Source organism: Ixodes scapularis, unplaced genomic scaffold, assembly GCF_016920785.2.
Source record: "Ixodes scapularis isolate PalLabHiFi unplaced genomic scaffold, ASM1692078v2 PGA_scaffold5__190_contigs__length_132052651, whole genome shotgun sequence".
In the NCBI taxonomy this organism is placed as follows: Eukaryota; Metazoa; Arthropoda; class Arachnida; order Ixodida; family Ixodidae; genus Ixodes; species Ixodes scapularis.
In genome coordinates this window covers 47,374,270-47,400,142 of record NW_024609880.1, presented here as the reverse complement: position 1 = coordinate 47,400,142, position 25,873 = coordinate 47,374,270, and the positions used below count along the sequence as shown (strand labels likewise).

Here is a 25,873-nt window from a genome sequence, read left to right as displayed (position 1 = left end):
TATACAGCCTTGATGGAGATGCGCCTCAACGGGTAATCGGTCTCTTAGCTGTAGATGAGAAATTTGGCCAGTGCGGTACAACCGCTAACCTGGGGTTTTTAACGTGCATCACGCAGTAGTGATCACACGAACGCGTGCCGGTACGAAACTCATCCAGATCGAACCCAGGAGGTTCCCAGCGCAAGCTTTCGCTCCACGCTCCGAGCTGAGACGCGTTAGCGCACTGGCCACTTCCTCCCTTGTCATTTTACACTTTACCAAGCACGCTACCTCCAACGAACAATAAGGACTTTCCCGTTTTGATATAAATGCGCATCGTACCGGAGGGCGGTCGTGTACCAATACAGCGCGAGGCATGTTAATAGCCCCAGGCGCGGTGGTACTGCACTGGCCAAATTTCTCATCTACAGCAGAGACACACACACTCAATTACTTTTAGGAAGGCCATTTCAATTAGCGGTTTCCTCCGACTGCATGCTATCATAGTTCGACGGCACGCCATCTATTTAAACCATGTACTGTACTATACCAGTGACATAGTAATATATACTAGTAATATTCTACTACACGAGTAATGTACTATCTGGAGTCCTAAACGAACAACAAACAAATAATCGTGTGCTCTACTGAGACCAAATGGATCCAAGCACACAGAACAAGTGAAACAAATAAAGCTTTTTTTTTTCGTAAAAATGACAACTAGTGGTTTTTATTGTATTTCAATCGTTCACAAGATGGACGGCCACGAACACCAAAAGTTTGCGTTTTTTCTTTTTGTTTGTTCAAGAGAACATCGCTTTGATTGGCAATTATACTAAAAATAAATTCGGTCAAATAAAATTGGTAACATAGTGATAAAAAAAAAAAGACGATTGTGTATCGCAATTTTTTTTTCTTGCTTTTTTTTTCCCCCTTGTTATTGCCTTGACGGGTTAGCAATAATCCGACTGAATGGATTAAAGCTAGGTGAACATATCACACAAGGGGTTCACGAGGATATGTAAGCATTCCTCTTTCGTGTAAAAACAAACAAACAACAAACTTGTCAGCTTGGTTTCGACGTAAATGTGGGCGTTCCAACCACGAAATATAATACGTAAAAGGTAAAGTGCGCTTATAACAGATACAATATATATATATATATAGTTCCCTCTCGCCCACTCCAACGTGTCCGTGCTACTTCTTGTGCTTTTCCATGAGCGTCTTGACATACTTGATGTACTCCTCCTTCGCCGCATCCTGGGTCAAACCTAAATAAAAAGAAAAAAAAAAAAAAGAAAGAAAGAAAAGGGAGTTTTAGTTTCGCCACTCAATGGGTTCCCGGAGATTTTCAAGTCCCGTAACTCGTAAGCACGTGACCCAATATTAAAAACAAAAAAGAGGAAATATTGTCGAATTCCGAGTTTCGGCTGGTTCGCAGAACCTTCCAACTTTTGGCAAAATTAGAGCCAAGTTCGATTTTCAAACAGTGTTGCCAGATTTATCCGCGACAAATTTCAAATTTCGGAAAACAAAATAACTTATAGAGTATAGTCCACCATTCTCGAAAATTATTACCAACCTTTAATACAGAAAGAAACACAATCTTCCGATCATTTCATCCGTTTGTTGACCACCACCGCCAGGTGTCGCCACGTCGTTATCAATTTCCGCGTGTGTGCGCAACAGTCGAACTTTAGCCGAACTTCAGTCAAACCTGTGACTTTGTAGTTAGTCGAAGCTGGTCGAACCTCGGCAGCTTTGCGACACCCCGTAGTTACACTTTCCAAAAGTTCGTTTTCACCTCAAGAAAAAAAAGAAAAAAGAAAGTTTTGCGCACTGTTTATACGCCGCGAGTAGTAGTTTTCACAAGATTTGGTTGTCGGAGGAAGAAGCGATATGTTGTTGGTATTTGAAACGTGTACGGCTTGATAAGGTAACACACATAATCTAAAATGCACCTACATATATCTTACTTATCCACATAAAGAAGGAAATTAGTAACTCTACGCAAAAAGCCGGACTTTTTTTTTACTGCGTTTTTTTAGATGAAAACGAGTATAATTACTCGATTGACCTGGTGTGACAAAAGTCTCCGTTTCCGGCAGGCACAAAACAACGTTTTATACAGACATGCGAGAAACGTCCAAAGCCACCGAACAAGGACACGTATACGACGTTCTGTGGAACGACAAATGAATATCCGGGAAAATTGCACGCAGCTAAGTATGCATACTTACAGTCACATTCACACTTAACTAGAGCACGGGAGGGAATTTTGATTAAGGAAAAGCTTAATCGTAATGTTCGGGTGTATTAAACGTACGAACCGAAGAGCAGAGATGTAGCATAACATGGACAAGACAGCCAACTCGACCCTAATGGAAAATAATGTTTCGCACTAGTGTCTAAAAAAGTTTGTTTTTAATATATTCTATGTGCACACAGAAAAATATCAACAATATTCCCAAAGTAGGCTTGGCATTCGCTCCATTTTAAGTGCGACAGTGATGCATACAACTACGGCATACAGCTGGCGAAGAGAGGACCGAACTGAGTGCCGTAGAGTCGTTACCTGACTGGATGAACACCACGGGAAAACGTGCTTCAAGTGTGCATAAAATAGAGGAACTTCCGCGAATCCGTTCCTCTATTAACACTATTATTATCCCACCTATAATTCTAACCGAGAAACAAGAAAGAAGATTGACGCTTATTTTTTGTTTAGACAACACGGCAGAAAAAGTGTTTTTTATCTCTTTCCTCAATCCTCTAGCTCATCCCCGGTTGTGAGTTGACCGCGCATCTGGGTTCCGATAGATGGACGAAATATCCCCTCAAGTCAAACAACCCGTAGAAAACTCACAGCGCGGATTGTAGATGCAGCCTACGTGCCGCGTAAAGCGTCACCTGCCACTTGCTATATGACCTTGGTTAAGTCGAAACTTCCCGATGGCGATAGGCAACGACGTCAACTTTCCGACAAAGCGCCGAACAGGTTTGACTACTCCATCCTGCTGTTAAGTACCAGCCTGGACCGCCGACTAATCTCGATATAAAGTTGGTCACGAGAACAGAGCGAAATCAACGACGCATCGCATTAGGAAAATTACGAACGCAAAGCTTCGCGCATCCTTTCGAAGGCAAGGTTATATATACTATACGCAGCTATATGTTCCAAGTTTAGCATTTCTAAGAGGGTTCAGTGCATTCGAATGTCGAAGAGATCGGCGATTATAATCGGAGCGTTCGCTTCGACCTTGATGGCGGTATCCGGAGATCTCGAACGTCATTAGCTATGGAAATACCAAAGAGAACAAGGGAACCTTCACGCCGACGTCATGAACCTGTCTTGGAACTTGAATAAAACATACGGGGTTTACCACAGAGAAGGAGTTAACGCTCAAAGAAAGAAATAAAACAAAGCAAATCGACCAAGAAACTAAACTGTATTCGAAACTTTCAAAACGAGCCTGGAGGCACGGAAGCAATGCCTCGAGAAACCGAGGGAGAGGAGGAGAGGAGAGCGCGCGGTGACGTCAGAATGCCGAGCTCTGATTGGTGCGATTAGTGGGGAGACCCAAGGCTATAGCTGCCTTTGTCTCCACTGCACTCGGGAGATGGCCAAGGAAAAAGCAGAATATTTCTTGCATTTATCCGTGCAGAAAATTAAATATTGGATTCGCTACTGCTGGCGAGAATTTATTCAATGCTTGAATTTGAACACGCAGTGACTAACGCGCATATTCCCGCCCCCTTTTTTTTCTTTTTTTTTTTTTTTAATTTTAAACAACACGGGCATGGAAGAGGAAAGCGCGCAAGGCTTTGATATGCACTTAAGCTTTTCCAAAGTTATACAAACATCCACTTTTAAAGCTAAAAAAATCTTTTTTTCCTATTTTAACGTTGGTTTCCCCCGATAGAGCCGACACTCCGGGACGAACGTTGGAATTAATTCGATCTAAATCAGGCGAGCTATTGAAAGTTACGCGCAGAAAACCGGAGCTCGTGGAAGACGAAAATTTCCAGCGACTCTCAAATTCCCATGATTAATTCAAACTTAATTGGAAGACATTCAACGGTCGTTTCGGCGATTGAAGAACACGTTTATTAATTTCCTCGCTAACTTTAGGAGGAACATTGACGCCACATGACGGCATAGTACAACGTGACATCACAATTTCATACCGTGACGTCACGTTATGTCTATTTCCCCGCTAAATTTAGTGGGTAAATGTATGGACAAACAAACGCACAAAGAAATTTAAAAAAAAAAGGCTCCGTTTAAAAAATATTATATAAGTTACGTTAAGGTCTGGTTTTTGAATGATTCGGTCGTGAATTCATGTCGGTGAAGAAGCAGGCTTGTTAGGTTGATTCGTCAGCCACTGGAAGCCGGGTTTCCAACAGCGCGCAAAACACAGTGGGCGAGCAAAAGTCCGTGGCTTTTTCCTCTTCCACTCAGTGACCCCAAGATACGGTGACGACGATTAAAGTAGAAGTTTGGGCTAGTTGGTATTTCATGATTAAAGATTAAAACAGCGCAAGGACACGGACAAGAACAAGAAGGTAGACAACCGCTCACCTTTCTTCTTGTTCCAGAAGGCCCACTTGGCCCGTCCCTTGGGGTCGAACATGCCCGGCTGACCTAGAGGCGACGAAGCAGCTCGCATTACGCACGTCCCAAACAAATATGAAAACATAATAAACCGCGGTATCTCTCTGCTAATACGTCATACAAGAGACAGTCTGCAGACAGTGGCGTAGACAGGGTGCCTGTAGGCGCTCCCCCCCCCCCCCCCCCCCCCCCCCCCGAAATATCCAGTCAACACTGCAATGCACACAGGCATTTTGGCCCCCGCACCAAGTGATGGACATCCAATGCACCCTGTAACAAAAATTCCTGGCTACGGCCCTCTTCTCCTAACAGCGTCTATGTTCCTTCCTTGTAGCACGGTCTCATTGGTCATACAAAAAGTGTCTGCAGTTCGAAACATGCATGAAGCAAACCTAACAAGCTTGAGGTGTTTCCGCAGATACTAATTCGGTCATCATGTCTTTAGCGAAGCACCGTTGTCTTTCGTATGACGAATAGGCAGTGCGACTACGGCTCGAAGAACCCAGCAGATGATCCAGGTCGAGCGCGAGCTTTCTGCCCTTGACAACACTTTGTCACGCGAGCAGTTAACGGGTGAAGTAAAAAAAAAATCACTTTTGGTTCTTAATTTCTAGGCGAGGTGGCGCGAACTACCGCCCGTTATATAGGGTACAGCCGTCTGCACCCATCCATCCATCCAGGCTTGAAGAGATACCTGCGGGTTCTGCGGCTGCGTCAGCCGCTGCTGGCTTCACGCGGCAGTAGCGTGCCTGCTTCCATTCATTCAGCGTTCGTTTTCACGGTGACAGCGATGAAAGCAGACTGCCTTTATGCTACGGAAGAACACTGCGACGCAGCGATACGAGGTGCGTGCTGAGGCCCTTCCCGCATGCTTTTCAATAGGCGCAACGCGAACAAAAAAAAGAGTTCGAAATTAGAACTTAGCGCAGAAAGCCAATTTTCCCCAGCGCCTCAATTTCACAAGCCTTACGTGAAAAGGATGTTTTTACACCGGAGCTTGGAAATACTTTTTTTTTTAAACACCATAGGTCTAAAGTATCAATGTGCTAAGATTTCTACAGCGTGCCCCCAAAAATTTTACAACGCTTTCTTTACCGCAGAAATAAACTATACGCATCGCTGAACGTTCATTCACCACCTAAATGCGCTAGCGGTTCGAACCATATGTCAAAATTTAACTAACCGGTGTTTAATTCAAAATGTAAAGTGATTTTCTGACTGGAACGTTCAATGGTAAAATTAGGCTCATTTCCGCCCGTTCTCGGTAACTGGCGCTTTCCAACACCATACACATTCGAGAGCTCTGTTGTCTTGCCATCTTCCCATAAAAAAAAAATTCACAAAACAAAAAAAAAATCGCATAACTTTAGAATAAGATAACGGTTGGTTCCGAAACTTTGGTTTGGACCGCTAGCGCTATCGTTCGGGTGGAGAATGAGCGTTGGGCGATGCATAGTTCATTTTTGCGGTAAACAAGTCCCTGTAAATTTTTTTTGGCCGACACTTTCTACATTACTTACGGGACCGGAGACCAGCGCGGGACACTGATTGAACACGGGTACCGCGTCGTCGGCGTTCGGCTGGAAATCGTGTCCTCACTGACTGAACACGAGTCTGAACGCTTACGACCGCGTCTTGTCCAACCTGCACCCCGTACTGGCCTCCAGCGGGTGACGAGATAATCCAGCACTGGGGCCTTGCTATGGTGCTGGTAAAATGACCGAACGTTTAACCACCGAAAAAAAAAAAAGAAGAAAGAACAGTCGGGAGTTTGCTCACTGGTGGTGTTGTCGCCGAAGTTGGCCTGCTTGAAGAGTCCGTACAGCTCGAGCAGCTCCTCGTCCGAGGGTCGCTCCGTCAATTCCTTCACCTGTTCGGCGGCCTTGTTGAATTGCTGCGAGGAGGAGGGAAAAGGAATCACACACAGATGCGTAACTGGCATCACGGTCCTCAAGCACGCTACCATGTCTTATTTTTTTTTTTAGTAGCTGTTTTTAGAAAATTGTTTTCTGTAACACTAAATGCGTGCGCATGCACGAAAAAATTATAAATGCACAAATTAAGAAAAAGAAATTCGAACTTTCCGAAGAAGAACCGAACCCCAACATATCGTGGCCGACGCTCCACTACTGTGCACAAAAAAAAAAAAAAAAAAAAAATCTTTTGGGGACATGTAAAGGAATGGAAGTGCCCTTTTCCTGTTTTTCGCGCGCATGCACGGGACGAGTCGCTTCCTGAATCTGGCGCCGCAGTCGTCATAATGCATCGCAAGATATACCTATATATCTACATCTATCTACATCTATACCTATATAGCTATCTATACCTATATATCTACATCTATCTATCTACATCTATACCTATATAGCTATCTATACCTATATATCTACATCTATCTATCTACATCTATACCTATATAGCTATCTATACCTATATATCTACATCTATCTATCTACATCTATACCTATATAGCTATCTATACCTATATATCTACATCTATCTATCTACATCTATACCTATATAGCTATCTATACCTATATATCTACATCTATCTATCTACATCTATACCTATATAGCTATCTATACCTATATATCTACATCTATACCTATATAGCTATCTATACCTATATATCTACATCTATACCTATAATTTGCTAGCTTTTTTTGAAGCCCTGAAAAACAAATAGTGTTAGATGTTTCTTGATGAAAGACACTGAATTGGATGTTTCTGAGGACGTTCTACAATTTTGTCATTGAAACTTTGCCTCTAAATTAAATATTGAAAAAGTTCATTGGGCAAAGTTCAAAGTAGCCTCACTTGCTCTAAACAATGATATGCTTTTTTTTTTTCTTTTCGTCTTCCTAAAATGCATTAAAATATTTTTTTAAACCTTGGCTCAAGTTACGTGGAATACCCTGTATACAAAGGGGCAGACTACAAGAGATAGCTGAACAGAGGCGGCGACGCGCTGAGTAGAACAATTTTCATGAAATGAAAATGTACGGACATTTCATGCTCAGGTGACCCGCTATTATTAAGGTTCGGGGCAATTTAATCAGTGGAATCTAAACCTTCACAGAACACAAACAAAGCTATCATATTTCCACGAAGCACGGCAGAAACACGAGCCCATTCTTTTTAATAACCAAAGTGATTTAGGAATTTTTTTCTTTTTTTTTAATGATTTTTGAAGTTTGAGGGCAGGGCTCACTCCGCGTGCACGGAATGTTCTGCAACAACACCTTTTGCAAAAGCCAACGAATTGAAAAGCCAGCTTATAATCGAGTGAAAATGAAAATTGTATTTCTAGAAATGGCGGGGAAAATATATATGTATATACATTGCAATTTGAGATGATTAGGTTAAGATGCAACATTTCCAGAAACTACCAAAGAGTCTCCCGGTTATGTCCTACAAGAATTATAGGGTGTGCGCATATTTCGAGTTTCGGATTTCTAGTATTCGAGTTTCCAAATATTTTGATTCATCAAATATCAGTAATTGTGGACTTTGTAATACTGATACCAACACTATCAGTTTTGGAACTAAAAAAATGCTATTCTATATTCGGTTTGAATATCGAACATTCGGCTTTTCGGCCAATAATCGGCGCTATTCGATTCGAATTCGATTCCATTGCTCTAATAAATATGCACGTGATGCTGTTGACCCTTCAAATTAGAGATGTCGCGAATTTTAGTCGAACCAGGTCGAACTCGACTAGGTCGACGAACCTTCGACTAGGTCGACGAACCTTCGACTAGGTCGACGAACCTTCGACTAGGTCGACGAACCTTCGACTAGGTCGACGAACCTTCGACTAGGTCGGCGAACCTTCGACTAGGTCGGCGAACCTTCGACTATTTCGGCGAACCTTCGACTATTTCGGCGAACCTTCGACTATTTCGGCGAACCTTCGACTATATCGGCGAACCTTCGACTATTTCGGCGAACCTTCGACTATTTCGGCGAACCTTCGACTATTTCGGCGAACCTTCGACTATTTCGGCGAACCTTCGACTATTTCGGCGAACCTTCGACCAATTCGGCGAACCTTCGACCAATTCGGCGAACCTTCGACCAATTCGGCGAACCTTCGACCAATTCGGCGAACCTTCGACCAATTCGGCGAACCTTCGACCAATTCGGCGAACCTTCGACCAATTCGGCGAACCTTCGACCTTCTAGCAAAATTCGACGAATGGATGGACGGATGCCAATGGCTGTACCTTTTATAACGGGTGCCACCGAGCCTAGAAAAAAAAAAGTGAATATATCTCCATAAAAAAAGAAGAGATCCTTCTGAACATCCCCAAAGATCGAAGACCTTAGAGCTTGGAGGAATGGACGAGACCATCCGGATCACCCAAGCATCGGAAAGAGATTTTCTAACTCCTTTTTTCTCACTTTGTGAAAGAGGTTAATCGTATTCATTGCATCTAAATTCCCCCTCCTCCTCCTCCTCCTCCACCTCCACCTCCACCTCCACCTCCACCTCCACCTCCACCTCCACCTCCTCCTCCTCCTCCTCCTCCCCCCGTCATATATTGCACCAGCCAAGACTGACTGAGTCGCTTTTTTGCGCTTCTGACCAATAAAGACATTTCCAACCAAACAAAAGTATAGGTTCCTCCCTTCGCCGTCTAAGCCAATTTATTTCTTCGCTGCATTTTGGCAATTATCATTAAACAGTGTGGGATATCGCAAGGATGACCATTAAAAAATCGGACAAAAAGAAAAACACGAAAAACATTTTTTTTTTTTTCTTCCCCCGGGCGGGGGAGTTTTCCTCCGGTCAAACCTAGTCGTCACAACCCCAACACTGGGCCCACTGGGAAACAGGGTTGAGAGTTTGGGCCGAAGCCCAACGGGAGCGAGTTCCAATTTTCCCCAATCCCGCCTCTCCCGTTTTACTTCATTCAATTTTCCCGGGATAATTTCCGCGCATCTTCCAACCTCCTCTTTTCCGCTGTAATCCTTTTCTCCTCCATTCTGCCATCAGCAAACGGTGTTGACCGACTTCTACACAAAACTTTAGAATTTTAGGGGAAAACAGATACATGAAGTAATTTATTGTATCTGTTATAAAATTATTACCAACGTTCACGCAATATGAAGTCAAACCTTTGCACTTTTGATAGCTTAATAATGTGAAGCAATATAGGCATACACCCCTCCGCCAGGTGGTGTCAGATCGTTCGCAATTTCCTCACATGCTGACAATGTAGACAGTAGTCGAACTACAGCCGCACTTTCGTCAATCTTTGTGTTAAAAGTGTGAAAAGGGAATGGGACCACCTTATGCCGGACCCAACGTTACCAAAACCACTCAGTTGGGAAACTGCCATAGAGACTGCTCTGAAAAAGTGGCACCGATCAAGGACTGAACTAATGGCGATCAGAGCGCCACCATTTCTCCCGCAGCGGCCACCCGAGGAACTGCACGTGACTTCTATTTTGGCTTTAATCGGCCATTTTGGCGCCGAAACATACGGTGGAAGGAGTTTCAGGGGTGCCACCCCCGTCTCCCATGCGCCTAGGTCGGGACGCGCTACCTGAAAGCACCGCTGAGGCATGGTTGTATAAAAACAATATTGACCCCGTAAGTGATGACGTCATAACATGGCGTCTGGGTCCAAACCATTGCTAGGGACGTTGCTATGGGCTAATGCATGGAGACTCCACATGAGCCTAGATTTTAGCTTATAAGTAAAAACATTTTTGTAAGCAACCTAACTTCTTAATATATAATTATGAAGATGTTATTGTCGTCTCAGTGTCGTATTGCAACAATGAAAGCCATTTCTGAAGTATTATACTCCGCTTTGCCTTGGTAGCAGACGACACAATAGATTTGCTGGCCTCTGTTGCAGCGGTTGACTCGTCGGTAAACAAGCGACGAAAAGAAGTGCATTGCCGTGGCCGTATAGAGGCCTCCGCAATGTGCGGTTTTTTTCTGTGAAGAACCCAGCTTAGTTCAGAGGGGTGAAAATGCCAAAAAATCAAACCACGTCAGGCAGATCATTTACGACGACGACCTGCAGTGCATTACCGGCGTAGTGCAGGCCAGCACGAGAAACAAATCGTACGCCGTCGGGGTAAGTCATTTATTATTATTGTTATTGAGGTTGTCTGGTTATTAAAGAATTGCATGTCTACCGCAAATTCGCAGTACTTTGCTTTTTTTTTTTTTTTGTACATTAAATTTTGTGGATGTGCTCTTTCGATGAAGATCTGCATTGAACCCGCGGAGTACAATCTGTAATGAACTCACCTTATGTTTTTATCCAGTTCTTTCGCGTTTTGCGGAAATCTTAAGAAACTGCAAGAATCTTTCTCCACGCGATGGTTTCAACCAGGTACCACGCGCCCTCCCATAGCGCGAGTCCGCAAACAAATTTGGGATCTCTACCGATCGCCTGAAGTGCTTTTCTCACGGGTGCAATGCGATCTTTTAGCAGACGATCATCTCGATCGACGCCCAGACTTTTGATAAACCATATTTTGCATCGCACCCCACTATAAATTCTTATAAGTGTCTGAAACTCATTATATTTTAAGCAAATGCAATATCAGAATATCGTCTTTATTCACACGATTCAGACGCCGGCGCCGGCTTGGCCGGCGGGCGTGTGGCAGACAGCATACTACTTGCATTCGTCGTCTGCTGCAGGCATCTTGAGGCCCGGAAGTTGCAGTCGTAAATATTTCAGAAACAAGCGATTACCGGCACACTTCTGTCGAAACATATATGGCCTTCAAGCTTTCTATATCTGTTATTTTTAGAAGTTTAAACCCTACTCCCGATTTTTGAACGGTCGGGTTTTCGTAGCGAAACCTAGCCACATGTATTTGTCCATGACAACGACCCTAGCAACGGTTTGTATGGACCCATGACGTCACACTTACGTAGTCAATTAATTGTGCCGCAAAACCTTGCAAACTTAAGATTTTAGAAAACATCACGCGCCCCTCATTTCGCACCAAACTCCAATAAAGGTAACTACAAAAAGACTTTTTCCTTTGGTTTCTACGCAGAAACATGCTTTCTATAAGCTCAATGTGACCACACTACAGACAAATGATAAAGAGTGGCGCTGTTGGCGTATATAGCTCGGTCTCGGTGGACGCCAGCGGCCCAGGTTTCAACGGCGAGTCTCCCAACTTAGGGTTTTAGTAAGGTTGGTCGGACCTGATGACGCTCCATCGTGATGTTGGAAATGTATACGGCACGCGTCTGTCACCATGTCGCAATTTATGTGCGAAAACTGACAACAGTCAACCACAAAAAAAATTAAAAAAAAATAAATAAAGAATAAAATTACCGTTACAGCTTGATTCTCGCGAAGCACGATCGGTGCCAACTTCGTAAGCTTTAAATTAAATTACTCCATCTACGCGTGTGCAACGCGCGCGTTTTCTTTTTTTTTTTTTTTTTTTCTCCCTTTTATTTTTATGAGAGTTTTCTGCCAGACGGTGCGGCGGTAGTTAAAAAAACGACAGGGGCGAGATACGACGCGCTTGTTGAAAAGTCGTGTACGAAGGAAGCTTCTGGCTCTGCATTTCACCCCCTTTATTTTTTTCCCCCTTTTTTAATATTTCGACTGAATCGCCATATCTCGGGCACGATTTTCGCGAGAAAGGACCCAGGCTAAGATTACGGGAAGCAGTAAGTTGTATAGGAAGCCCGCCGAATGCCTAACATCAAAATACTCACTCGAAGCATTTCGTACGCGTCTTCCTTAAATAACTAAACTTCGCGGTATATGACGACGAAAGTAATCCCTGGAGAAGGGGAACAAGAGGGACAAAGGACGAACACAAATCTTCAAACACAGCCAGGCGACTGGTGCGCGACCGAAAAAACCCGCCTGGTCCGGGTATCCAACCTGGGAAATGGAAAGATCCCGGGTATCGAACCCGGGACCTCTCCATTTCCATTGCAGCGCTCTACCAACCGAGCTAACCAGGGGTTAGACGTCGGTAGAGCAAACTGGTTTCATCAGCTGCCACAAGTCTAACACCAACAAGGGTGAAAGCTTGCATTTTAAGGTTATAATTATAATGCAATTAAATGCAAAGGTGCAAGCGAGCTGGACAAGAATGACGAAAGTAATCCCTGGAGAAGGAGAACAAGAGGGACAAATGTGTTAGACTGGTGGCAGCTGATAAAACCCGTTTGCTCTACCCACGTCTAGCCCCTGGTTAGCTCAGATGCTGAATTAAAATTAAGCGTTGGGCTAGTTGGTTACACATCTTAATTACAAAAGCGCAAAGGAGAGCTCAGATGGTAGAGCTAGAGAGAGAGAGAATATTGGCAGGAAAAGAAAACCAGAAACCCTCTCGACTATAATTTTTCTTACACCCGATATCGTGAGACGTTTAGGTCAAGTACCCGAGTTGATATGAACGCTCATATCTACTCAGGCTCATACGCCCTTCGCTATGAACTAGCGAAGGGCGTATTTCTTACGATTTCGCCTTGTTTTATGCAGCTTTGTTTTCCCCGTACAGTTTCTCGCCGATTTCACGTGTCGGATGTTGCCCAAGTTTAGTGGGTACCAATAAACGCTGGCACTATCTTAGCGAGATGGATAGCGATTTGACAGTGCTGCGTTAAAAACAAACGCCGAAAATCAAATCCGTGACTATCCATCCACTGAACGAATTTGGTGCCGAGTAATCTTGATTCCGTGTTGCTGAGCGAATTCCACGCATCCACACTATTAAGGTTGTATCAAATACGTTAGGTTTATCATCGGTAGCCGAAAGAGCCGGTCGCACCGTGCAAGAGCAAAGAACAATCTGGCGGGATTGGCACCACCCGGATGCTCCTTCATGGGTGCGTTTCAGGTGAATAACTCATTTGCCAGGTGGTGACCTGATTTGGGGATAATTTTAGCCAAGATTTGTTTTAGTTTTGTTTTGTTTTTTGCTTCTCTTGCCCGTGTTGTGACATGATTAGTTGATTGAGCTATTAATAGCCAGATTAGGCTTTTTTTTTTGTAATTGGCGTGGATCGATGGTAATGGCTATACCCTGTGTGACGGGCGGCAGCTTGCGCCACCTAGCCTAACATTTTGTCATCCCTTTAAAAAAAAATGTTAGTTTTGTTTTAACACAACTCCCCGCCCGCACCTTCCATTGCTTATTTTTATCTCTATTTTTACCCCTCCCTAGATCTTTTCCACCAATCTTCCAATCTCCACTTACCGCAATTCTTTCCCTATCCATTCGGCCATCCACGTCTACAAATCCCCCCGTTCTAGCTTCAAACAGCAATGAGCTCGGGTGAATTATCACACCAACTGTTCCTTCTTTATTTCTTATTTTTGTGCCCTGCATATTGTTAAAGCTGATTTTCCCCTGCATTCTCTCTTCCCACAATTTCCCCTCAGTTTCCTTTACACCCTTTTCTACTGATATGCTTTGATCGGCCCCATCTCGTTGAATGTATTTAGATCTCAGCTTGCGGGTTCGGTTTATCCACTTTCGCTGCCCACCGTGTATCCTCAATTTCAGCTAGTCTTTGTTTAAATTTTACTTTACTGATCGCCTCTACTCTCGAAGGATGCCCAACCCAGATCCCCCTGTATTCCCTCATTTGGTGTATTCCTATGTGCCCCCAATGCCAACCTACCCACACTCCTTTGCTGTATCTCTAAACCTTCCTGGATTTCTGACCTCATACACAATACTACATTCCCGAATGACAGTCCTCATATCTATTATAGTTCCAGAGTGCCCTGTGTTTCATGATAGCCGAATCTCGTTTCCCCTTGTCTATTACAATATCTTCATGGTCTTTTAGATACTTTCCACCCTCACTTAACCATACTCCCAGATATTTGCACGTTTCTACGTGTTCTATCACTGTGTCCTGTATCTCCAGGGGTTCCCCCTTCTCGTCATTGAAAACTATTATACCCGACTTGCCCCTGCTGAATTTTAGGCCTGAACTGTCCCCTTCCCTGCTGCAAATCCTAATCAGTTCCTGTACTGTCTCACGACTTTCTTATACGAGTACAATGTCTGGTGATGGCCATGCCTTGGGTTACTTTCGGAGGATTTTTAAGTCAGTGCTTGCAATCGGCAGCAAATACACTAAAAACAAAATGTTGACTGATAAAAAACACAAGACGAGATTTTACTTTAAATATACAAGATCTCATCATAATTAGTTTCTAAAAAAACACGCACAAAATTTTCCCGACAATTGCATTGAGCCGGCAGAACGCGACCTCTCGAATGCTGCCTTCTTCATTGAATAGGGAGGAGCCCTTCGGTACCATCCTCGAAACTTTCCACGGCGCGCAGATGTGCTCCCGTGGCGTGTGCTCTAGAGTTATACAGCCCTGATTTAAAGGGGTGTTCGCTGCCTAAAAGGCTATATATAAATCAAGGGTTTAAAAACTTCTTTACTAGGGGGCCGAATTAGAGATGGCTGCAAAAAGAGTAATTATAAAAGTGGAAAAACGAAATAAATAATCCAAACTGACCGCTTAAAAAAGAAAAAAAAAAGATAGATATTGTTAGAGTAAGTATTAAAAACAGAGTCCTAAGGTGGTTGAAAACCTATACTCCAATATGTCAATATGAAATTTAATATTTAGCTAATTATGATCTTACGCAAGAATCATGACCAAGAAAATTTCCCAGGCATAAATCAAAGCGCACGGGAGATTTGGCACATTCGCCCAGTACAAAACACCAATGAAAACGATAAAAGTAATGCTGACAATATGGAATAGTAATGACAAAGGACACTATGCAGAATGTACTACATACATGACAACGCGAAGAAACCGTAACAGTTACAGAGACACGAAGCAGGAGACTAAGAATGGTGACGCCGGCGATGACAATCTTCAATTAATATTATGGCGACAGGACCCGCGTTAAAATGCAGTTTCTCTCGTTCTTTCTGGTACCTTCGCGTTTGCGCATTTAGAGCGTGTTGCAGCGCCGTTTCTTTACATGCACTTCATTTTGCGCCGGAAGCAGCGGGTCTGTTCGAAACGGACCGCGGTCAACAGCGGGACGGTAGGAAGACTTCCGAGGGCCCGCTACAAAGCAACGGAGCTCTAACTGGCTGAATTCCGTTATAATATGACGAGTCCTACGCACGAGCATACAAAAACACATAGAGGAAAAAAAAAAAATGGCTAGGGTTTTAACAATTAAAAGGTTCTGCTCAACCACCTTTCTAACAAACCAAAAAGCTCGCGGCCTGCACGGGCTTAGTAGTGAACGGCTAGCAGAGTTTGATTTGCGTGTAAATAGTGAATGAACTAGAAATGCGTTGATATACGTATAAGCTACAGGTGATCAACTTCTGCGGGCTAAAGTCTCCCCTGAAGAGAGTACCTACAGTAAGAATAGAATGGAATATAAGACCATAATAAGTTATCACACTAAAGGGTTTCATAGTGCACTACTACTGAAAACACTAGCTTACCTCGGTGAGAAAGTTCTGAAATCGGCATACACTATTAAAATTTATACCGCGGATTCGTCATAACAAGAAAGTATTTCAGATGTTACCCCACCCCAGTACACACGACAGACGAAAAGCATAAATACGTCGAGCCTACTTACGTCCGAAAGATCTTCCTGCAAATAAGGTTACTTGATATTGGGTTAATTCAGGTAGCTAGTTAGAGCTCATACGCTGCAAAGCGAAACAGATCGTAAGAACGCCTCAATACATGGTCAGCGGAATATTTGACCTATCGATCTCGAAATTAGGAAATAACACGACGATAGGATAGAGTGAATATCACGAATCGGGAGCCCAACTTCTGCGGCATCCAATGATTCGCACGCCACGTCAAACGTTGGCGACGCTTCTAGGAGGGGCTACCGTGACTGGGATCCCAGGCGTTTTCGAAGCTCGGATCGGGGAAAAACAACGCTTTTGCGGCGATCGTGGTTTTCCTTACCTCGTCCAAAGACATTGTGAGGTTCTGGAAGGGTGTATCCGAGCACAGAAACAACACAATTCGCAAACCGGTCGGGATTTTATAGCAGTAGACAGGAGGTTGTCCACTGCAATGGGCTGCCGAAGAATGGACGGCTGTTGGTTTGTTTCGAGTTTCGGTAAGAACCCTGAGAGTTGCGTCGGGTCACTCTCAAACTCTATTGTACGAATAAGCGAATTTGGTATGGCGGCCATATTCGTCTCATACGAGTTATAAGGTTTAGCATTAGGGTCGCCAGAGACAAATAAACGAACTCAAAAGAAAAATGCAAACAATATTTTAATGATATATTTAGGTATATATATTTATAAATTGTTTAGAAATAATTAAGGGAAATATTTTGCTTCTTGAGCCTGTTTTTTTTTTTACTACCTCACAAAATAAATCCTGTGGTTTGGGGATTTCCGGCATTTCTGGCGGATCATCGTGCGTCGTCTAGCAACGACGAGCCTTTTTCTCGGACGCCGTCGCCGAAAGAGGAATATTCCGAAATGGTAATGTAATTCTGTATCCGTTTTAATCGTATCAAATCGTTAGATAATCCCCTAAATTTCCACAATGAGTCCAAATTAGGCTTTTTACCTTACCGTTTGATATTCTAAGTGTCTCCGCAAGTTCGTTTTACGCTTTGTTTTGTAATGTTGCGTGCGGTGTGTACGTCCATTTCAGGCCAAGCGTACAAAGAAGGTCGGGATCGTGGGGAAGTACGGCACCAGGTATGGTGCCTCCCTCAGGAAAATGGCCAAGAAGATTGAAATTACGCAGCACGCAAAGTACACCTGCACTTTCTGCGGAAAGGTAAGCGTGCTGTCCACTTCGTTCTCACTTGTCGAGCGCATCTCATGGTTGATATGACACACTTGCCCGGCTACGTTTTTTTTCTATTTCTTAAACTTCAAACAGGAAACCATGAAGCGTACCTGCGTTGGAATCTGGAAGTGTCGGTCGTGCGCGAAAACGGTGGCCGGAGGAGCCTACGTCTACAGGTGAGTGTCTACCCTCCAAACGACAACTATGCTTTAACGCTGAACAGTTTCCTGGCCTGTTACGGTAAGCAATGAGTCGGCGTTAATGTCATTTAATACCATTAAACAGGAGAAATAAGGTAAGCAGCTAGATCGCACGCAGAATGCTCGATGTGTTTACAAAATCCGCGTGTACTGTTCCTCTTGTCATTTATATTTATGATAGTGCTACTTGGCGCATGCACATAGCCCGAGCTATCCCGGCACGAGACTTCGTGGAAGCTTGCTGCTGGCATACTAGGCACGGATATTGCAGAACAGGGTCGCAGTCGCTGTGCTGATTGCATCACTGTGCTCCAAATGCCCTATGTGCATCTGATACAAAACTAAAAAGGACCACGTGTTTGTGGTCGGTGAAGACCCTTCTCCTAATAGAAGCGTGCAACAAGACACTGGCACCGTGGTGCGGCTTCTAGCTGAAGCCTTTTACACAGGCATTGTCTGTAGCCGCTGATCTTAGTTTCCAATTAATGTCAACTTACCTGAGCACAGCGCTGTACAAAATGGGGCAAAAGTCGGCACTAACCTTTTAACACAAGGCCCGGGGATTGAGAATATCAATCCTTTCCATCCACTGGTAAAAACAGCCACAATTGTCTCAATCCCAGTACGTCTCACATAAATTTTATGGGTTAATAGTACTGGTCAATGTTGCCCCGTCGCCGCCGCTCACAACTGCAGAATGCCATGAGAACACATACAGAGTAACGCAGGGTATGGATAGGTTTTTGGATGTCAAGGTGGTAAACCTTTGCCCCAGAGCGAGATCGAGAATCATAGGCACCCGCAGCCGAGACGCTACGGGTGCATAAGATGGGGTCAGGGCAGGCAGCACATCACTACGAAAGAAACACAGACAATGTCGTCAGCGTTGCCAACTAGCTGCCAATAAAGTAGGGTTCCAGTTTTAAGAATATGTGCTATTGCAATTATTCTTCCTTTGGTTTGAACTATTCACATTTTATTTATTTATTTCACTACCCTCAGGGCCCAGGGGCATTACAGAGAGGATGGACATAAAATATTGGCTCTGCATAAGTTCAAACAAGGCAACTTGGTCATAAATGTTGGTACGGCATAATCCTAGCAAAAGAGAGTAGATAGAGCTTTTCTAAATAAATCTATTGATGGAATAGTTACTAATGATGCGGGAAGGTGGTCCCATTCAGATGACGTTCTTGGGATGAAAGAGTTGATGTAAGCTGAAGTTTCGCAATAGGTATCCCAACTTTAAGTTTGTGATCAATGCGGGGAGAAATTAAGGGGGGGGGGGGGGGGGGGGAGGCTGATGAATAGTTTGTTTTTCAGTGAAGCGTTTGAATGATAGATTTTATGGACGAGATATTTTCCGACATGAGGAAAGAAGAGGCAGGGCTAGGGTGGTTTTCATAAGTAAGACACTTGCGGTGCGATGATAGTTGCAGACTATGAATCGTGCGACGCAATTTTGCAGGGCTTCTATGTTTGTTATAAGCGTTGAGTGACCTGGATCCCAGATTGCTGTGGCATATTCCAACTTTGAGCATATTAAAGTCTTAAACAAGAGAAGTTTTAGGGACATAGGGGTTAAGGAAAAATTTCTTTTTAAATATCCAAGCATTGAATTTGCGTTAGCGATTATATGATCAGAATGAGTTTTCCATGATAGGTTAGAAGTGACGTGAACACCGAGATACTTGAAAGAGGTTACAGATGCCAGCTGAATATTACATATTGAGTATGGTGATGGTGGTGTGTTACGACGAGACACCCTCATTATTCAAACTGTTTCGTGTCTTGTTTCTGCATCAACAATATTTGTGGCACTAGGTCAGGTGAAAGTTAATATCTGTCATGTGGGGAAGGTCATGAGAGAGGAGACCACTATCCGAGTTTCATACTCCGGGTGTAACAACTAAACGGCGCATGGAGTACAGGGTGCGACGCACCGAGACAAGCCACAAACTCCTTCCGACCGCACGGTTATGACAAACCTGGCATTCAGTAGATACGGGCGGCCGAAGCCGAAATTATTTGGAAGATGAATTAAGGTCTGTATGGAGCGGTAGGCTGTAAAGTAAAGAGACGGCGATGTTGTGAAGCTTTTACAAATGTTTTAATGTTCCCGAAAGATCTTAAGACTCACTTTGAACACATATGCGGAAAGTAACCTTGACCAAATGCTGTGTATTGACCGTGCATGCTGTTCAGACTTAAATGAAAGACAACATTCTTGAACCCTCTTGTCGACGCAGAAAACTCAAACTTGTCGGATGTTCCGTAATTCTGTCTTGACTTTCAAATCAAATCGTATTTTCTTGCTGGATTAAGCACTATTTAACTGAAAAGGAGCAGCGGTACGCGAGTGCTCTTCGTCTCGAGAATGTTTCTGTCAGCGTAGCCATGTGTTTGCGGACATGACGTCGCGGAGTGCAAAGAAGTCACTCGCGCTCCAAGAAATACTCGAATGCCAGTCTCCGGCGGCGCTCCTGTTCATTTAGTGAACGGAGCGCCAACCTCGCGCTCCTGAGCACAGATCTAATGCGCCCAAAAGCTGTCGCGGATAAGGGCAAAAGCCACTCTTAGCTTTAAAAGAACCAGGCAGGGGAGTCATTTAGGTGCTAACTCCGTTGTAAAGTATTTAATATGCCTTAGCACCAGAAAAACAGTCGTTGCCAAACCCTACTAAACTCTCTCCACTTGTGATGCGAAGACTGCATTGAGCTCAGCCGCGGTACGTTGGCAATAAATGCATCTTGCAAAAGTTGTCTCATCACAACCACTATAGTCTACATGCATATGTTGTCTTGTTTATCTCGGCGGCTCATCACATTTTATGTTCCACTGCTAATACTTGCTCATCTGGTTGCAATTTAGTCATTGACTAGCTGGGATGTCGTTTGGTGAGCTGGTTGAATCTTTTGAGAGAACAAACAGATCAGCTGGTCCTAGGTTAAAACTGAAAATATGTGGAACAGTGCTGCCAGATTTAAAAGCGTCTGCTCCATTTTTGGTTGAATGTGAAATATTTTGAAACTCGGTAAATTTAGTATCAAAACACTAATATCTTGTTCATAAGTATTTATGTCTTTTCAAAACAATAAATTGTGTCTGGAAAGAACTCTAGGGTCTTGATGTAGATAAATATGCTAATCTTTATTATAAGCAAAATGTTTCTAGGTTTCCAATTCCATAATTGCTGGTAGTGCAGGCCACTGACCAGTAATAAAGTAGAGCTATTGTGTATTTAGTAGTTTGTTGGAGTATGCTTTATAGTTTTAGCTTCTAGGAACTTTTGGTAGTTTCTAACCCATGATTAGAAAGAGAGAGAGCATACTTCAGTCGTTTCCGTCTAGAGCTGTTAGAGGTAACCGCAGTTTGAACAAACACCCTGAATAAAGGCAGTCTATATTTATACTCAGTCCTCTGCTGGGGAATGAGACACCCTTTGTAGGTTTGGCATATGAAGGTACAACATTTACTTTATGCTTGCAAAAAGTAAGCCACCCACAAAACATGATCTTTGTTACAATGTACCTAGTCATGCTTGTGAATAGGCCCCTTTCAAAAGTCATGTGCAGATTATTAGAAGGTCTGAACCACTGCACAATGGCAGTACAACTGACATCGTAGAATGTGCAAGTCATCGCATAAGGTAGCAAACCAGCCTATGGTTGGTCGACCAACCATAGGAGCAGACCAGTCGGAAGTGCAACGTCATTGCCCCTCGTCATTGCCCTCGCACCTTTGTTGGGGGGTGTGGTTTTGCCTTTGAATCCAACCAAACGCATTAACAGTGCCGTGAAGTTTCCAACAGCAGCCAACAGGGGGCAGTGTTTCGAAAGGGGTCTATAATGAACTCTGGCCGTTTCACATTTGCAATACTGCATTGTAAATGAATCGCTTGTTCACACGGATGTAAGGTCAGTTTCGTTACGCAGTCTGCCATTAAAATTTTATTGATGACTTCATGTAACAAGTCTGCTGTTATAATAGGTGAATGGTGTTTTCTCTGCTTAGAGTTCACAGTCCTTTTTTTTTTTTTTTTTCTTTTGCTTGTCATTACAGCACCACCGCTGCCGCAACTGTCAGGAGTTCCGTGAGGCGTCTCAGGGAGACGAGGCAGCAGTGATCCGGTTCCGTGTAAAAACAAATAAACATCAAAAGCACACACATGGAAGTCTTGAACGTGTCATGCTTGTGGGATAGTGGAATGAGAACACTGAAGAAAAGGCAGACACATGATTGTGGGGAAAGGAAACTGCATTCAGCAGTCACTGTCATGTGAAGCATTTGCACCACTTGGCAATGGTGATTTGAATGTGTGGGTTGGGTAGCGCACAACGTCTGAGGCAGAATGTAGAAGTGGTGTAGGTCAACTTGTACCGTCAGATTTTGTTTGCTAGTGGCACAGGCTGCACCATTCAAGTGTTTAGAAATCGGTGGCCAAGCATACATGTGTTGTTTTGGAAGGTGAGTAAGTGGGTGCCATACATGCCACCACTAAAATGGCACTAGCCAGGAGCCCTTTTTCATGGAAGTCTACCTGTGTGCCATTTTGGTGTTGCTGGTGCTATCTTCTGGAGATAAGTCTACGAAGTTAAATGGAGATGTTAACAGTGAGAGCAGATTCAAATATACTCTTTGTCTTTGTGATGCCACTGCAAGAAATGGCTGCGAGGCAAAATGCCATTGTGAGGACCTCCAGGGACGGTTCAGACCTTGCACTGTATCTGCAATTAAAGACATACTTGCAGCTAGGTAGACGCAAGTTTCTGTATGCTTGCAGATCCGTGCAGGTGTCTCGAGCAGGCACGTAGGCAGGGGGGGGCCCGGCCCCCCCCCCCCCCCCCCTTCCCGAAACAAAATCCTGGCTACGTGCCTGGTCTGAGGCCAACTGTGCTCGGCAAACATTGGGCGGTGCTGAAAAAAGTTCTGCAGCCTGAAGTTAATTCAAGGATGCAGGCGAGCTGGTTGAGTGACATTTTTTAACCCTTTTTGGAGATTCATGTCCTGTCTTGTTTCCCCACTCCAGGGTTAAAAGATGTTCTGCACCCGACATTTGTCTTGGAGGCTGGTATGCATTATGTAAGAATAATAGCAAAACTAGAAGACACAAACCTGAAAATCTGAAGATTTTGGCACCTTGTCAGCTAGACGGAATAGTAGATTGTATGCTGAATCCCCCAACACCCAGGCCCGCATAAGAACGGTGCTCCTACAGTTCCCTAGTGATCTGTAATTTTGACCAATTCGATGCTTACACACTTGACTGCAATCTGGAGTCATCCTGAATATGCATCGTGTAGATTGCACACAGCTGTCTTATCAGTTAAAATTTCTTGTCAATGTCTGCACTTTTTACGCTGCATGCAGTTCCACTCTTCAGTTTGGCCGAGTTGCAAAAATCAGCGGGACTGTTTATAGTATTTTAGTCTTGGGTCAGTTACTTTTAAAAAGTAATTTGTTACAGTTACAGTTACTTTCAGAAAAAAGTAGCGAAGTTACCGTCACAGTTACTGAAACAAAAAAGTAACTCGTTACACTTACTTTTAAAAAGTAATGACGTTACTTTTCAGTTACTTTTCTATAACACAAAAAAATTAGGAAAAACTATAAAGACGCTTTTCACCAAGTTTATTTGCATAAAATTAAAAAGTGTGCTTTTTACTTCATATTGTAAATTAGCAGTAGTTGCTTCTCGAAATTAGTGTCTGGAAGTTTCCCTTGTTTGATAACGAACACGTCCCTGCCCTTGCTGAACAGGCGCTTGTCTAATGCGCTGGGTGTGATTGCTGTGTTGTTTCGTCGGAACAGGCTTTTGATTGCTGGGTAGGCGTTGAGGCAACAGAGTGCCGTTTTCTGTGGTCAAGTTGTTAGTAACCACCTCCACCACAGCAAAATACTCTCTGTATGCCGGCCATGGTAGTTCTTTGTGCTTATCAACATTCATGTCCTTGGTAGCACTAGCACATTGCTGGCTCATTGACGGTTGCGCTGGGTCCATAGATTCCCTGGACATATTTCAGTTCATACCCGGCAAGCCAGAAACAAACCCCGCGCAAACAGCAGTAAATTTTGCCTCGACTGTTGCCACTACACCGGAGTAGTGGCGCAAATCAAAATACGAAACTTTTGCAGTGCCCTCCGCGCGTATTGTTGTTTTACATTTGATTCACCCGATTAAAAAGCGTTTGCGCAGAAAAAAGAAAAACCGCAAAAGAGATGGTTTTTCAAGATAGTAAGATGAAAGTCTTTAGTCACCAAGTACAAGCACGTACTAAAGATAATTACTTTTTTTTCGCCAAATCTACACATGGCTATATTCGGGTCGTGACTGGCGAGAAAGAACGTATTCACAAGTTTGTGCAAAAAATAACTTGACACTCGAAATGTCGGAAAAGACAATTTAGAAAGCGCAAAGAATGGCTAAATTGTACCCTCATTCAGTGATATATTATTCATAAAAAACTGGAAAGTAACGAAAAAAGTAACGTCGTTACTTTCATCGTTACCTCACAAAAAGTAATAGAACTACAGTTACAAGTTACATTTTTAAAAAGTAACTCGTTACAGTTACAAGTTACCAAAAAAGTAACAAAGTTACAGTAACGCGTTCCTAGTAACGCGTTACTACCCAAGACTGGTATTTTAGCATTATCTGTCTTTGCAGCTGTACGAGAATGATAATTTTGAAGAGATTTCTGCAGCTCGGCCAGATGGAAGGGTGGATTGCACACAGTATCACAAATGCTGACATTGACTTGAAATTTTAAGTGATACTACAGGTCTCTGCAATGTACACGACACATATTCAGGATGACTCCAGATGTGTAAGGGTACACCGGTCCCATGATTCCCTAGCCGCGGGCCGAGACGGATTTGGGATTTAGCAAGTGGTCATTTGAACTATATACAACCCCTGTAACAGGGGCATTTTCAATTAAATGTGGACTGGAGGCAGCTGAAGAATTTGTGGAGCAGTATTTGCCGAGTGGAATATGCAGGGTTGCAAGGGCTATAATTTTCAAAACTACCGAGCATTTAAGTTACACCAATGGCTCAAACACTAAATTCCATCTGTATATTTTCTGAAAACAATCTTACATAGCTACATCTTTTTTTTTTTTTTCTCTTTTCCTTTTAGTGGCGCTTTTCAACTTGTGTGAATCCTCCCTTGGGGTGAAAAAGAATACCGTGCCCAATGTCAGCTGCAAGTAAAAATGTAGCCGAGCCAGTACCACGTAGAAGGCAAAGTCTGCACCTTTCCCTCGCAAAATGTAATGACTAGCGGATTCATTCAGCACCGCCTTCCGCCAGCATCGCTGAAGCGCATCTTGCAGCATCTCGCAACGAGACTGCGATGGGCCAGTCACTTTTGTGCACATCTATTCTTTTAACACGTATCAGACTAAAGGCCCGTTCACAAAGTAGCCCTTGTCTACGTCGCGGGAGCTTGCATCGAGCTGCAACGATTTGTTGCCATGGTAACCTCCTGCTGCACCGCAATGCAGTCGGACGCCACCGTGCAAACGGGCCTTCTTAGGAAACGACGGTGAAACGGCCGATGCATTAAAAAGTACTAGTGGGAACTCCCACGCCCGTCATAGTAATTCCAGAGATGCTCATTTGTTTAATTTCTGCGCCCCAGCCTGCACTTGGTGTACACCGTCCGATTAGATTTACGAAAGCGACGCATTTGGAGGCGCATACTGCAAGTACTTTTCCGCACAGGTGTGGCCTAGTGTACATAAATCGAACGTACCTTACCTGTATACTCTACTGCACTTTAAGTCTGACAGCAGTCAACACTACGATTCGATGGACCAAGCAGCCCTAAAAGTACACTGTCACTGCATTCGTCGCCATGTCTAGGTTAACCCAGTTTTCGCTGAAAGTTGGGTGGGCGCTCCTCCGGTACTTTACGGTAGTCGAGGCCCAACAGCGAGCCGCATGCGCAGCCCTTCTACTCCAAGATTTGAGAGTGCATGAATAATGGCTCGGAACAGTGCTACGTTAGGCTGTACTTGCATAAAGAGCTGCGTGCACTTCCTGAAAAACTTTTTTGCGAGGATTCCCAACCTGGCAGGTTTTCGGCAAATTATATTGCACGGTAGAAAGTTTGTCGCCCATCATAAAACTTCACCAAAAGCCACAGGTGACTTCTATGCTTCATTTAGCATGCAGCACCCAACAGCAGCTTTTTTTTTTATAAACACCACATATCATTCGGACACTATATTACTGCAACGCACTGTCCGGCAGCCAACGAGTCTTGACAATGAAAAAG

At 43.7% G+C, this 25,873-nt stretch overlaps 2 protein-coding genes across 2 annotated transcripts; one reads left to right on the top strand and one right to left on the bottom strand.

Annotated features, from left to right (window-relative positions):
- Positions 1 to 910: 910 nt before the first annotated feature.
- Positions 911 to 16,701, bottom strand: LOC115324952 (acyl-CoA-binding protein homolog). Its single transcript, XM_029985644.4, has 4 exons — positions 16,541 to 16,701; positions 6,377 to 6,491; positions 4,565 to 4,627; positions 911 to 1,250 (listed from the first exon to the last, which is right to left on the bottom strand). The coding sequence occupies exons 1-4, from the start codon at positions 16,553 to 16,555 to the stop codon at positions 1,177 to 1,179; spliced, it is 267 nt and encodes an 88-aa protein (XP_029841504.1). The 5' UTR covers positions 16,556 to 16,701; the 3' UTR covers positions 911 to 1,176.
- Positions 16,702 to 16,985: 284 nt separating this feature from the next.
- Positions 16,986 to 21,758, top strand: LOC8040946 (60S ribosomal protein L37a). Its single transcript, XM_029985643.4, has 4 exons — positions 16,986 to 17,073; positions 17,249 to 17,377; positions 17,483 to 17,565; positions 21,652 to 21,758. Exons 1-4 carry the CDS (start codon positions 17,071 to 17,073, stop codon positions 21,713 to 21,715), a joined length of 279 nt encoding a protein of 92 aa, XP_029841503.1. The 5' UTR covers positions 16,986 to 17,070; the 3' UTR covers positions 21,716 to 21,758.
- The last annotated feature ends 4,115 nt before the right edge of the window (positions 21,759 to 25,873 follow it).